We start from the raw sequence: 14,249 nt of genomic DNA, 5'->3' as shown, positions 1-14,249 counted from the left end.
CCTTCTTTAGAAATTCAAGGTTCCAAGCTCATCTCTCATGAGTCACCCACACTAAGTTTTAGCTCCAGCCAAATTAGTTTTATTATTTATCCTGAATGTGACCTGGAATTTCCATCATTCTATCTTTCCTTGCTCTCTCACTACCCTCAACACACACACACATACACACCTGAAATGGCCTCCCTATGTCCTTCCTAAGTCACACCTATGCTTCAAGGCCCCTGGAAGTCACCTCTTCTCCAAGAAGCCATTCACATCATCATGGACAGGAGTGCCTACTGTCTGCACTTTCAACATGCACCACCTTTAAATCAGAAGCTCTACCTTATTTGTCTCTATATCTGCACATGCATCCTCCCTGCACACCCACCCCAACTGGGTACATGGCCCAGTTCCTGGGACACAGCAAACACACCAACCACAATTATTACAAGAACAACCAACATTGTGCCACATCAAAGTAAAATGCAAAAGAATAAGCTTCTCTCCAACATTAAAAGTGAGCTCCAATTTGCCAACATTTGATTGACAAAAGGGTTTTCCAGGAGCATCATTATTGATTAATTAAAGCAGATGCACCTTTGTACTTCTAATAGGAACATCATAGTCTTATTCACAAATGCAGTGTGGGGTGTGGGGGACAGAAAACAAAAATAGGGATCAAAGAATGGGTGTTTGATGAGAACAACCCCTCTCCATCAACCTGTTAAGTAATACAACTGGGTAATTAATACAGTAGTGTTAATAATGAGACGGTTTCTGTTAAGTAATAAAAAACAATACCACAGAGATGCCCTGAGGTGCTTATCCAGGCAGACAAAACTGCAATCAAATCCTTGATTCATTCATTCCCTGATCTGCCACTTACTAGCTATGTGACCTTGGGCAAGTTATTTAACCTCCCTAACCCTCAGTATACTTATCTGAAGAAAAATGGGATAAATAATGCCTTCCTCACAGTACTGTTCTGTCATAAGAAATGAAATATTATAAAATGCTTAACAGATGTCAGCAATAATTACTATTTCTACTTCCCAGAGGGTGAAATCCTCCAATTCCCAGGCTATAAGAGCTCCATTTTGCTGATGAACAAAGAAAAGAGAACAAAAGAACTCATAGATAATTAGAGGACACTCAGACAATAAACCAGTGAAAGTGTTATTAGTAAGAGCTAGGTTACAATATCCTAGGCCAGGCCTCATCTTTCTAGATTCCTTCATTCATTCCTTATTTTTCAGTTTTCATTTCTTTTTAAAAATTCCTCCATCATACATGAGCACCAACAATGTGCTGATCTTTGTTAGTTTTGGAGATACTGGAATAAGTAAGACCCAAGCCCCGCCCACAGTTCTCAGGTCATAGACAAGATTCCAATATAAATCAAGCACTTCTTAGTGTCTTGATATAGATATTCAAGCACCGAGAATTCCGTGAGTTGTTTTGAGGGGAATGGAGAATGGGGGAGGCATCACAGAGTAATATAGTATATGTTCCCAAGACAAAGAGGTCCAGGCAGAGGGAACAGTATGGGCAAAGTCACAGTGGCATGAGAGAACGTGCACCGTTTTGGGCACTATAAATTGTTACCATCTGTTGGAACTTAAAGTTCATGTGGATATAATGTGGGTGGTGCATGCAAAGGGATGGGGGTGTGGGGGTTATATAAGATTTTTGTATCGGAGATGGACAGGAAAATAAATTCGCCAGGAGAGAAAGAGAAATTGGTGTCCGAGGAGAATTTATAATTCACAAGCTTGAAATACTTCAAAAACATAAATATGGCTTAGATACTGTTTATCCCCACTTTCCTATTCATACTTCCACACCCTACTCAGATACCTTTTCCTCCAGGAAGCCTCTCTAGCTCCCCCAGAATGATTAGCTCCATCTTCTGTGCTACCGCTTCCCCATTATTGCATCGACCCTACTGTCTGTCAGACTCCTGCCCACCCACCCTCCCTAGGACTCCTTGATGGCAGAGAGGATGCATCCTCATTTCCTCAGCATCCCCAGTGCTCTCATATGCCCTGGCACATGCTAGGTCCTTGGCAACAAGTGCTAAATTATTCCAAGTCCCCTGGCTGCCCAGGCAGTGGTCCTCACCTGCTGAGAGGGTGATGGTGCTGAGCTTCACACGGTAGAGGTTGCTCCGGACCCGCCACTGCTGCACCATGGGGTAACCCATGGCCTCATCATACCTGATATCTCCTGGGAGAGAAAATAAGATGGTCACGTGAGCCCAGAATTAAGACACTTCACACCACAACACTCACCCCGCAGCTCTTGGCTCTGGGTAACAGACACCTCTTTGAAGTACAAGCTTTCATTGGGATTGACAATTTTTTGAACCCCACCCTCTAGGCCTCTTCCTGGTCTCTAATCTCAGCCCTACCCCTCATTTTTCTCTCTGCTCTATAGCTTGCAAGTCCCCTTTACCCTACAAGCAAGAGCAACCTCAGGTCAGATCTATGTCTTACCTAACCCCATTTGCAACTTGCCACCAGGCACTAGACATCTCAGTGCTTCAGTTTCCACATCTGACACTGTAGCTATCTCCAGTACTCTTATTTCATAGGCATGTTGTGAGGCTCAAGTAAGGTACTAGAAGTGGGAGCCCTCTGGTAACCTAGAAATGTGCATGTAGACCACATGTAAGTAAACTACAGCCTATTTGTTATGTATTTTCTATAGCTGCTTTCACACTATGACAGCAGAATTGAGCAGTTGCAATACAAACCACCTGCAAAGCCTAACGCATTTGTTAACTTTCCCTTTATGTTTGCTGACCCTTATGTAGACTATCATTTCTTAACATGGAAACATGGATGTTCATAAGTATTATGTAAAATATATGTATACAGAAATAAACTCTTTCTATTTCAAGTAAGACTGAGAAGCACAGGCAAAACAAAGTTTAACTGTATAATTTCTCAGCATCTTGATTATACTGATATGCATGAAAGTAGTGTGCAAACTTCTTTGACCATAAAACCCCTTTTGTATGAAAGTTCCCTTGGAATTCATGTTTTATAGAATAAATTTCAGGAAACACCGGTGTAAACAAGAAATAAAAACAGAAAAGACACAACAAAGTGTTAGCAAATGATTAACTTTGGGAGGTGGTACATGAAAAATTCTTGTTTTCTGATTTATATTCACCTCTATTTTCTAAATTTTCTACCCTAAGCTTTGCAAACTCTCTTTTTTATAAGCTGAACAAAAATACATTAAAAAGATGCTAGTCACATCAGCAGTTACTGTTACTGTTTTTATGTATCCATGCTTTCTTGTGCCTCTGCAAATGGCAGGCGCATTTTCTATCCTTTTCTCTTGTCCCCTGGTGAGTAGGCACTTAAAGAGATATTTGATATCAAGATTAAAATGAGAATCTCATTGGAACAAATGATTTCTTCCTGGACATTACTGCAGTATTAAAGTTGTCCATTACTGTCAACTTTTTTTTTTCCTCCTTATCCTCCTTAGCCTTTTCAGGAATAAAATAGTTTTTTAGAGGCTTTCATTTTAAAGTAAAATATTCATGATCCCCAAAGATACGTCCACTGGAGTGAGGTTGTTTGTTATAAATACATCCTCTTTGTTTATCTGCCCTGCCTCTCTTGTCCTTCCTTTGCAGAGGCTAGGGAGAAAAGGAGATTGTGTGGAGGGAGGAAGGGGAGGGCTGTATTTTTGACTAAAGGCAGAGAAAATGTCTGCACAAGAAGATTCAGACACCAGGGACAAGGCAGTCTCTGCTCCTTCCATTACTGCTCATTCATGTTCAAGGCAGACTTGCTGGGGGCATTGGCAGCCAAGGCCTATCTCCAACAGAGGGAGGCAGGATGATGCAGGCTGTTGAGAGGCAGCTCTTTCACTTGGTGGCGTGATGTCCAAACATAAAAACAAAACAAATTTAAAAACTCCTTCTGATTATCAAGTAATTTATAAAACCATCTTCTCATTCCATCCTTCACTTCCTTCCATCCATGCTCATTCCTGGATTCAAGCCTGAAATAAAAGCTTCTCCACTGGAATGGATGTCAGCTTTTTGAGGTCAAGGTCGTGGTCTATATTCCTCCTCTTCTACAGAGTCTAGAAGAGAGCCTGGCTTGTAGTAGCCTTTCAATAAATGCCTATCCACTGGCTGCCTAACTCTCACTCTGTTCCTAACCATAAGCTCATCCCTGGGTTACTCTGTTGCTTACTCTCACCTTGCCCTCCCCATCCCAGCTCCCCATCTGGGGATTATGGTTGGAATGAAGCTATGTGATGGAGGGAGGAATATTTCCTGGTAATAATAATAATAATAATAATAATAAATCTTTTGAAATGCAACAGTTCCCTTTATTAGGAAATCTCCAAAGATCCTTGAGTCAAAACAAAGAATCATAACAATTTGAACCACTAATGGATACCCACAGTGTGCCAAGCATTTTATATACATGATCTTTATTTCTCATTAGAATCCTAAAAAATAATTATCATACCTATTTTTTTGTTATTGTGTTTGGTTTTCTTTTGTTTTTGAGACAGAGTTTCGCTCTTTTTGCCCATGCTGGAGTGCAGTGGCAAGATCTCAGCTCACTGCAACCTCCGCCTCCTGGGTTCAAGCGATTCTCCTGCCTCAGCCTCCTGAGTAGTTGGGATTACTGGCGCCCACAACCACCCCTGGCTAATTTTTTGTATCTTTAGTAGAGGCAGGGTTTCATCACATTGGCCAGGCTGGTCTCAAACTCCTGACCTCAGGTGATCGACCTGCCTCGGACTCCTGAATTGTGGGGATTACAGGCATGAGCCACTGTGCCCGGCCCATACCCTATATTTTAGAGGAAGAAACTGAGGCTCAGAGAGGGAAACTGTCCAAGGACATACCAGGATCAATGACAGGTTCAGGGGTCTTTCCATTAAAGCACAGCACCTCCTCACAGACTGTGGACATGTCTGCTTTAGGAGGTAGTAAACTCCCAATCACTGGGGGTATCCAAAGAGGGATAACCACTCAGGAAGGATATTATAGACTTAGTTCCTCATTAGTAAGGAAGATTAGACTAGACACCTTTTACAGTCCATGTCAGCTCTGAAATTTTATGAGCTTAAAAAAATGAAAATTAAGGAAGGCATAGAAATTTTTTGTAACATTTTACAAGGTGTCTTTTACATCCATCATTTGATTTGATCTACATCTGGGTCCCTCTTTGAAATAGCACAGGTCGGGGTGATGTAAGATAGTGGATATGCCATCAGCTTTGGAGTCAAGACCGACTTTGTTTAAATCTTGACATGACTATAGACTAGCCACATGGCCTTGAAGGAGTTCATGACCTTGCTAACAAGTTTAAAGGGGACAATAATGGCCTTGCAAGGTTACATGGTTTAACACATAAAAAGTGCCTGGCCCCCAGGACCCCTTAAGCACGTGTGGGTTCTCTCCTCCATCTATGCTGTTTTACAGGAAAGGCTCACAGGGGCTAGATGACTCTTTTGAGGTTTCCCAGAGCTTGCAAGTGATGGGGAGGTCAGACAGAGATTTAAACCTAGGTCTGTGAGATTGTGGGGTCTTCCCTGGGGAACAATTCCCCTCTCAGTGAGAGAGCTCTATTATCCTTCCCCATGACAATTCCCCCGTGACTATTCTCCCTGGGCAGTGGATAAGGCACACAACCACAGTATCACAAAGGCAGAGTCGGGAAACTCACATCTTAGGAAATTTCTTAAGAAAAGGGTAGGAGAGGAACTGGGAGCAGAAAAAGAGGAAAGAGCATCCTGGGGTTGGACAGAAAATGTGGAGTCTCAGGAAAGCTTGCAAAAGGCAACTTCCCAGTGGGGAGAGAAGTGGTTGCAGGGGTAGGGGAGCGGCAAAGTGGAGTGGAAACGGCAAAAGACTTGGTGTTACAGCAACCAGGTTTTAGCCTGGCAGATATGCTGTGTGACTTTGGACTGGTCCCTTCTACCTCTCTAAGTATAGCTTCCTAATCTATCAAATGGTAAAATAATACCCACCCCACAGATGGCACAGTGCCCACGTACAAAAACAAGCTGTGTAACTCGAGTGCTTTCAAGTAGGAGGGGTTCCTGGTTGGAGAGTCCACTTCTTTTACTTTAGAATGACTTAAAATGAACCAAGAAAACAAAATATTAAAAGTGGAAAAATACCAGAAAATTGTCAATGAGAATGAAAAGTGTTTTGAGACTCATTCACAGAGGCAAAACTCTCACTGAGAAAAATTGTTCCTGTTCTCACAGAGGAACCCCCTCTCAAAGATGACTGCAGTCCCAAGTGTGGGGTCTCAGGGAAGTCCCTGGTTCTGCACAGCCAATAGCAGGAGCCCAAGAAAGGCTAAGTTCCTTCCCATCCCCTTCCTCATGAAGGAGGAGGCTTGACAGAGCCCATCTGGGATCTGCTGAAGACTGATAGGCACTAGGTGTGGAGACTAGGTGTGTGGTCGGGGAACCTGGGAAGGGTCTGGCACATGTGTCTTACCAGTGAGCAGTTGGAGGTCCGGAAGGGGCTCGGAGAGGACCCCCCGGCACTGCTCCTCCACCGGCAGCGGGATCACCAACAGCCCATCGGCCAGCTGGGGAAAGTCCTTGATGAAGTTGTTTTCCCTGTGGAGAGGAGCAGAGAGACTGCCAAATCGAGGAAGTGGAGGCTGGGACTGCAGGGCAAGGAGGCGGGATGCTGTAGTCAGAATAAAGACTCATGGTGGGTTGGCTTTGCTGTGATGCCTCTGGTTTCCTGAATCCCAGCTCTGAGAACATGGTGCTAACTACAGGTTCCTGAATCAGGCAGGCTGGGGTTCAAATTTAGCCCCACTGCTTACTTGGCTGTATGATCTCAAGCATGCTACTGTTCCTCTCAGAACTTCAGCTTCCTTGTCTGTAAAGTGAGACTCAGATCTAAGGGCTGTTGTAAGCACTTAATGGGAAAAACCTACCAATTATTTAAGATACTCTCTGATGCTCTATAAACCGTATATGTGGCTGCTAAATGTCCCCTGGCATAAGCAGTGGCAATGTTGAACCAGGATGTGAGAACTGAGAATAGTGTGTAGCGTTTGAAGAAAAAGGGGGCAAGACTAGGCTGGAAAAAAAAAAAAAGAAAAAAAAAAAAAACCTTGGAAAAATAGATGTTTGTTAAAATGGAAGGGCCCTAAGAGACTTTTTTTTTTTTTGGCTCAAATTTTCCTTTTACAGATGGGGAAACTGAGGCCTAGAGAAAGGGAATGACTTGCTGAATCACAACCTGATAGGTTAGACTCAAACCCATGTCTTCTGACTCCAGGTTGGTGCTCTTTCCCTTGCTCTAACTTCTTTAGTTTCCTCTAACCTTTTCCTGCAGGCCAGTCTCAGGGAACAGAAGACAGACCTCTGAATGGCCCCAGAGAACTGAACTGTGGACAAAGTTCTGAGAGGATGGTAGTAACAGCGCAGCAGAGGGAGGCAGGTTTCATTCTACTAGACAATAGACCTGCCTAAAAATTAACAGCCTGCCAAGAGAGGTGGTGAGCTTCCTGTTACTGAGGGTGTGCAAGTAGAAAACTTGACAGCCGATTGACACGGATGGTATCCAGGGCTTTTCCATATTAAATATGACTTCTGAGGTCCCTTTACATTCAGAAATTCCCAGCATTAAAGATATGAATTATAGTCTGGAGAGGAGGAGGAGAGAAGAGAAGGGGGAGGAGAAGAACAAAGGGAGGAGGATGTTTATTACTTCATTTTGACACATGGAATGGTCAACCTCGAAATGAAAATCAGAAGCACGAAAACAAAAATATGTGATGCCAAAACAATGCCTTTGAAGCCTGTATCTCAGACAGTTCAAAAGCAGCTGTAAAAGTGTTGAGTGGCTTGGGTCACCTTCCCGTCTGCTCAATGTCTCTGCACCCCACTCCAGGCACCTTTGAAGCTCATCATCAATTAATCCATTTAATGAACACTTTCTTCATTTCTGAGTTCAGAGGATGTGACATTATCACCATCTTCAATACCACCAGCATTACCATCATTATCATTATTGTCTTTGTCATCTGTATTATTCATTGAATCTTTATAATTTGCTAGGATCTAGCTAAATACTTCACATACATTTTATCACTTAATCTTCACAGCAATCCCAAAAGATAGATATTATTATCTTTAAGTTGCAGATAAGTAGCATGAGATTTGGTGTTAACAGGTGGCGGAGCTGGGATACGAACCCAGGTCTGGCTGAGCCTAAGACTGTCTGCCCAGGCATGCATGTGCATGATGGTGAGTTTTAAGGCCCGCACTTGCCATTTAAGCATGCTGCTGTGTGTGGGTGTGCCATGGTTGTCTGTGGAGTCATCCTTGGTTATGTCTGTGTGTGCCTGTGATAATGGGTTCTACCTAGATGGTCAGTCTTTGTCTGCAAATCTGGGAGTGTGGAACAGCAATATGAATTTAAAAAGACAGACTTCTGGTAGATGGAAGTACCACCACATAGCATGTAACCCTAGCCAGGACTAAATGTCCTCATGCCTCCCTTGTGAAGTGGCCTCTGGTGATAGATTTTTCCCTGAAAGATGTAGCAGGATGGAGGGGTAGTCCATGCTCTAGTCAGTCAACCAGCATGCACTGAACACATACTTGGGTGGAATTCTGTGCTGGGTGGTGCTAAGAACACAGAGACAGATTGATGTTTCTCCTTGTCCTCTGGATCTTCCCAGCCTAGTGGGGAAAACACAAAAATGGCCATGCAGAACAATCAGTGGGGGCTGCTATCAGGAATTCTGCATGTGCTGGGTGCTGCTGCACAAGGTCTCTTCCCTACGAGATCCCCAGCACTTGTTTTCACTCTGGGCAGGAGAGGCTAAGGGTGAGGAGGTAGCTCAGCCTTGGAAGCTGGGAAGAGCCTATGAGGACTGGGCTCCAGTTCTGCCTACACTGCATCCTAGCTGTGTAATCTGGAGCAAACCAACCAAATCTCAAGGTTCTGTTCTGTAAAATGGGGATCATAACAGCTATTCAGCTGGCCTTAGTAGAATGGCTACAATAACAATAGCCTTTTACTGAGCACCTACTATGCACCAGACACAATTAGCAGTACTTACTCTTCACCCAACTCTGTGAAGTAGGTGTCATTTACATTCCCCATTTAGGCATTGAAAAGCTGAAGCACGAAGAAGTTATGTAACTACCTAAAGCCACAAGGCTGGGAAGTGGGAGATCCCAGGTGGTTTGGCCCCAGATCAAAATCGAGTAATATATTGCTTTCAACCATGAGTTAAGTTTTAAAGTTGATTCAATCTGGTATTTAAATTTTCCAGAATTCTATGAGGTTTAAAAGCAAACTAAATGCTTAAGTCGAGTATATTTTATACTTTATTATGTACTGAAAAATGACCAGATTGTGGTGTTATTTCTCAGCTTGCCTTTCCCTAAGCATTCATTCAGACAGTTGAATATAGAAGGGTTAATATTTATTGTATGCCTGGCATAGAGTCTTTGTTTGTCTAACAGGTCATGGTAGATGTCTTCAAAAGACATCCTAGCACTCCTCATCATTGCCTGGGTACAGGGTGCTAAAGGACCTGCCTGTGACACACACAGGCTGTAAAGCTGGAAGGGCCATAGTGCCTGGGTGTGTGCTGAGCCCAGATAGGATGCAGCCAAGAGGAGGACCTTGCTGCTCCTACAAGAGAGGGGAGAGTTAGCTATTCACCACATGCCCCGGCTCTGTTCTCTATGTGACCTCTTCAAGCCTCATGCAAATGCCACAAGATAGGCATATATTCCCCGTTTAACCGACAAGGAAGTGGATTTTCCATGGACTTACGTACTGGATGCATTTGGGAAATGAAATCTGAAGGCAAATCTATCATTTTTCACTTTACCACCCAAGGGTCTCCATTTCAAATCTCTAGAAATGTTCTTACAATTGCAGAGGAGGGAAGGTAATGCCACCTTCTCTATCTGCATGTCCCTCTCTTCCAATCCTTCTGCCTTCCTGTCAAGTCACTCTTAGCTCTGCACGGAAATCTGGCCCCAACGGGACAATGCAAGGAAGTAGAGTGTGCAAACTCAGGAGGCAGAGGCCTGGCTCAGGACACCCCTTCTCGGAGGAAGGTTTTCCTTTCTGAGCTTCCAGAAAGTAGAGGGGGACTTGGAGAAATGCAGAAAGAGAGAGAAGATGGAAGGGTGAGAGTTAGCCAGCCAATATGGAAGGCTGGGAAGGAGGGTGGCAGGTAGGCGAAGATGAAGCCCTAATGAACAACCCAGCAACGGCATGGTCTCTCAGGTACTGGGTCCCTTTGCAACCGCCTGGGCGATGGCCACAAATCCTGCAAGCCCTCTGCCAGCAGAGGGCGCCCGGGGCCTTTGCATCGATCAGCTGTTTCGGGAGGCAAAACACGGATGAGAGAGTAGCTGCTGGGAAAGTTCCGCTGGGCTGAGAACCTCAGATGGAAGCCCAGACAGCAGCTGCAGAATCCACCCACCTGGGAGAGGAGACCAGGGAGCTGGCAGGGTGCTGGCTTAAACTCAGGTGCTCAGGAATAATTCAGATTCTCAGCGCTGGTGTGTGTGTGTGCGTGTGTAGTAAAAACTACCACACAACTAATTTGTATAATAGGAAGACAGAACTAATGGACAATATTTATTTATTGATTATATCTGTTGCTCATCAGTTACGCTGTAGTTCATGTGCCAACATGTGTGTGTGTGTTTGTAGTAAAAGCTGCTAGGTAACTAACCCTAGCAATAATGATAATATTTACTGAGATTTATTGATTGCATTTGTTGACCATCTCCTATACTCAAGGTAGTGTGTGAAGATATAGTAGCATACAGGAATGGAAAACCAAAGGTTGTATGTTCTCACTTATAACTGAGAACTAAGCTATAAGGATACAAAGGCATAAGAGTGATATAATGAGCTTTGAGGACTTGGCCGGGGAAGGTCAGAAGAGGAGTGATAAAAGACTACATATTGGGGCCAGGAGCAGTGGCTCATGCCTATAATCCCAGCACTTTGGGAGGTTGAGGCAGAAAGATCACCTGAGGTCAGGAGTTCAAGACCAACTTGGCCAACATGGTGAAACCCCATCTCTACTAAAAATACACAAATTAGCTGGGCATGGTGGTGCCCATCTGTAATCCCAGTTACTTGGGAGGCTGAGGCATGAGAATCATTTGAACCCGGGAAGCGGAGGTTGCAGTGAGCTGAGATTGCACCGAGACTCCATCTCAGAAAAAAAAAAAAAAAAGACTACTTATTGGGTACACTGTCTACTGTTCAGATGATGGGTGCCCTAAAATCTCAGAAATCACCACTAAAGAACTTATCTATCTAATCAAAAACCACTTGTACCCCCAAAACAATTCAAATTAAAACAGATAAAGGAGTGTCTATGCCATTTTAACCTCATAAGAACTCTGTGAGACAAGTACTATCATTATTCCCATTTTATAGATGAAGAAACATGTTCAGAGAGGTTAAGGAACTTGTCCAACTGAGGTCCACGGTTAGAAAGTGGCAGTGGCCAAGAGGCCACATTCTAACACCCCTAGCTTCCAGCTGAGAGCCCAGCACGCAGTAAGTACATGCTCAGTGAATCGATCCCAAGCCTGTGCTCTTGACCCCTGGGATAGCTTGACTCATTTAGAGATGAGACCAGGCAGTTCTGTTATTCACCACCACAGTGGAGTGTGCTTTCAAGAAGGCATTTTTGAGAGATGCTTGTTTAAACAAACAGTGGCTCTGCCGCTACTTGAAACACAGCATTCACTTATACACACACAGACACACACACAAACACACAGACAAGCATCTGCCAAATTTATCTATAAAAACAGTTCAATCTCAGTCGACATTCTAGGGAAACAATTCATCGATTCTAAAATGGTAGATCTTGGGCCCTGGGGACTCTGGCAGTGAGAGATCTCCTTCATTTCACAAACACTTATTGGAGCTCTACCCTTTTTCAGGAACTGTTTTGGGTGCTAGGGATACAGCAGTGGAAAATCAGAGGAGATGCCTCCATTCATGAAGACCAGGAGAAAATCAATGTTGCATTGAGGTCTACAAGATCCCTCATAATCTAGACCCTGCCTACTTACTCCTGCTGCCTTATTGTTTGAGCCACAGCCCCCTGGGCCAGTATTTTCCTCCTGCTCTGACTGTCCTTAAGTTCCTTTTCTGGGGCATGCTCCCATCCTACACAAGGACCCACTTAGAATTTGCCCTCTCTCTGGAATTTGCCCTCCCTCTGCACCTGAACAACTCCTACTCATCATTCAGACCATCCACTATTCCTCTGCCTTTAAGAACTCTCGCTGGAATCAGTTCTTCCATTACACACCCTTACAGTATCTTGTTGTTTTCCTCTATGAAGGGCTTTATCATTTCTAACGATACATGTGCTCATGGGAGACCTTGCTGGACACCTGTCTTTCCCACAAGACTGTGAGTTCCATGCAGCCCCAATCTATGCCTGTCCAATGTACTGCTGCCTCCTCAGGGCCCAGCAGCGCAAACTGAGTACCTGAGTAAAACTGAGAAAAAGTAGGTGCACCATGAGCATTTGTTGAAGCAGTGAAGGAAGAAAACCCAGAGACAACGGTAATATGTGCATGACCTACATCTATTGATGAAGCTCTTTCTGATGTTTTGCCATAGAGTCTCAGAATGCTTCAGGATCTAAAGCATATTGAGGATTTGTGTCTAATATTCCATAAGAAGCTTCAAAACCCTACTTTCTTACCCTAAATTCCTAAGTGCATACATACTCTGGCTCCCATGGAGCTTGGACAGAGGGGCCAGGGGCCACTAAGTGAGTGGGGACTGGTTGAGAAAAGATGATCTCCCTAAGAAAGGGGTTGGTTGAACCTCCCATTCTTGGTGTGCATATGTGCATTCAGGTAGAGGTAGTGGTGCAGGCACGTTCTAAAATGAACAATGCCAGTGGGCAGCAAAAGGCCCCATTCAAACACCATCATTTCCATAATACCATTCCAGTTTTCCCCAGTTGAAATACATCTTTTCTATCACTTTAATTTCATGCATCTTGTTTGTAAATAGATTCCAGATGTGGCCTTGGGATCTAGTGATAGAAAGAGCATGGGCTTAGAACTCATACACACACACATGGATACAAATTCTAACTGTGTGACCTTCAGGAGTATCACTTCAAATTTTATGATCCTTAGTGACTTCATCTGTGAAATGGGGATAATGAGTTCAGCTTCAATGTATGAAGAGGAGGATTTACGTAAAGTTATTTTGTTTTACTTATTTATTTTTTTGAGACGGAGTCTCAGGCTGGAGTGCAGTGGCGCGATCTCGGCTCACTGCAAGCTCCGCCTCCTAGGTTCATGCCATTCTTCTGCCTCAGCCTCCCGAGTAGCTGGGACTACAGGCGCCCACCACCACTCTCTGCTAATTTTTTGGATTTTTTTTAGTAGAGATGGAGTTCCACTGTGTTAGCCAGGATGGTCTCGATCTCCTGACCTCGGGATCTGCCCGTGTCGGCCTCCCAAAGTGCTGGGATTACAAGCGTGAACCACCGCGCCCGGCCGTAAACTTATTTTTAATGCTAGCTAATTTTCCTGAATCCCATACTAGATTCTGAATCTCTCCAAGGATCTCAGAGGGCCCAGCACAGTGCCTAGCTCACTGTATATGCCCCTGAGCATTTGTTGAACCATGCGTAATAGAAGAGGAAGTTCTCTTTACCCTCCCAGGCTACCTGCATATGACCTCTAAATGACAGAAATCCTACAAAGCATTTCCACTGAGGATGCACTGTGTCTAGCTTCCTTCAGATCAGCCATGCTGACAGCAAAGACAAACAAGGGAAGCTGGACTCCTCTGCCACTCTGTCCTACCCTTCCTCAGGTCTTTGCTGCCTGCCGCCCCCTTTTAAGAATACGTGTGGTTTGGGTACATTAATACATAGCAACCAGCGTGCAAGAGCCATCACCCCTCAGTTCTAGGGAAATTAGCATTTAAATTGAGGTATTTCAGGAAGGTAAATCACCTCAGAGCCAGCCAGCACTGTCTGCAGTCTTTTCTTACTTGAGGGAGAGCTAGGAGCCTTGGCTTGGGAGCTACTGAGTTTGCAGGGAGGGGCCCGCTCTCCTTGCCTGGTTCTCTGGCTCTTCTTCCTACACTGCCCAGAAGCCTCAAAAAAGGTTGCCTTAAAATCCCAAAGCTGATGAGGACATATTCCCTGGTGTACACTGTGCCCCATCCCTCCTCTCTGACTCAACTGAGTCTTTATGCCAAGTGA

General features: G+C 44.2%; 1 protein-coding gene across 3 annotated transcripts in view; it reads right to left on the bottom strand.

The window, feature by feature from the left end:
- ASTN2 (astrotactin 2) overlaps window positions 1-14,249 on the bottom strand; it is a 1,055,774-nt gene that overhangs the window by 355,351 nt on the left and 686,174 nt on the right. For all 3 annotated transcript variants that reach the window (XM_063636815.1, XM_063636816.1, XM_055271311.2), the window contains 2 exons: window positions 6,479-6,603; window positions 2,104-2,208 (listed from right to left, as the gene is read on the bottom strand). In XM_063636815.1, coding sequence (XP_063492885.1) covers window positions 2,104-2,208; window positions 6,479-6,603 — 230 coding nt within the window. The remainder of the gene's footprint in view (window positions 1-2,103; window positions 2,209-6,478; window positions 6,604-14,249) is intronic.

This window comes from Symphalangus syndactylus, chromosome 3 (assembly GCF_028878055.3).
Source record: "Symphalangus syndactylus isolate Jambi chromosome 3, NHGRI_mSymSyn1-v2.1_pri, whole genome shotgun sequence".
Lineage (NCBI taxonomy): Eukaryota > Metazoa > Chordata > Mammalia > Primates > Hylobatidae > Symphalangus > Symphalangus syndactylus.
Note: the sequence above shows the minus strand (reverse complement) of the source record. Positions and strands in the feature narration are given on the sequence as shown.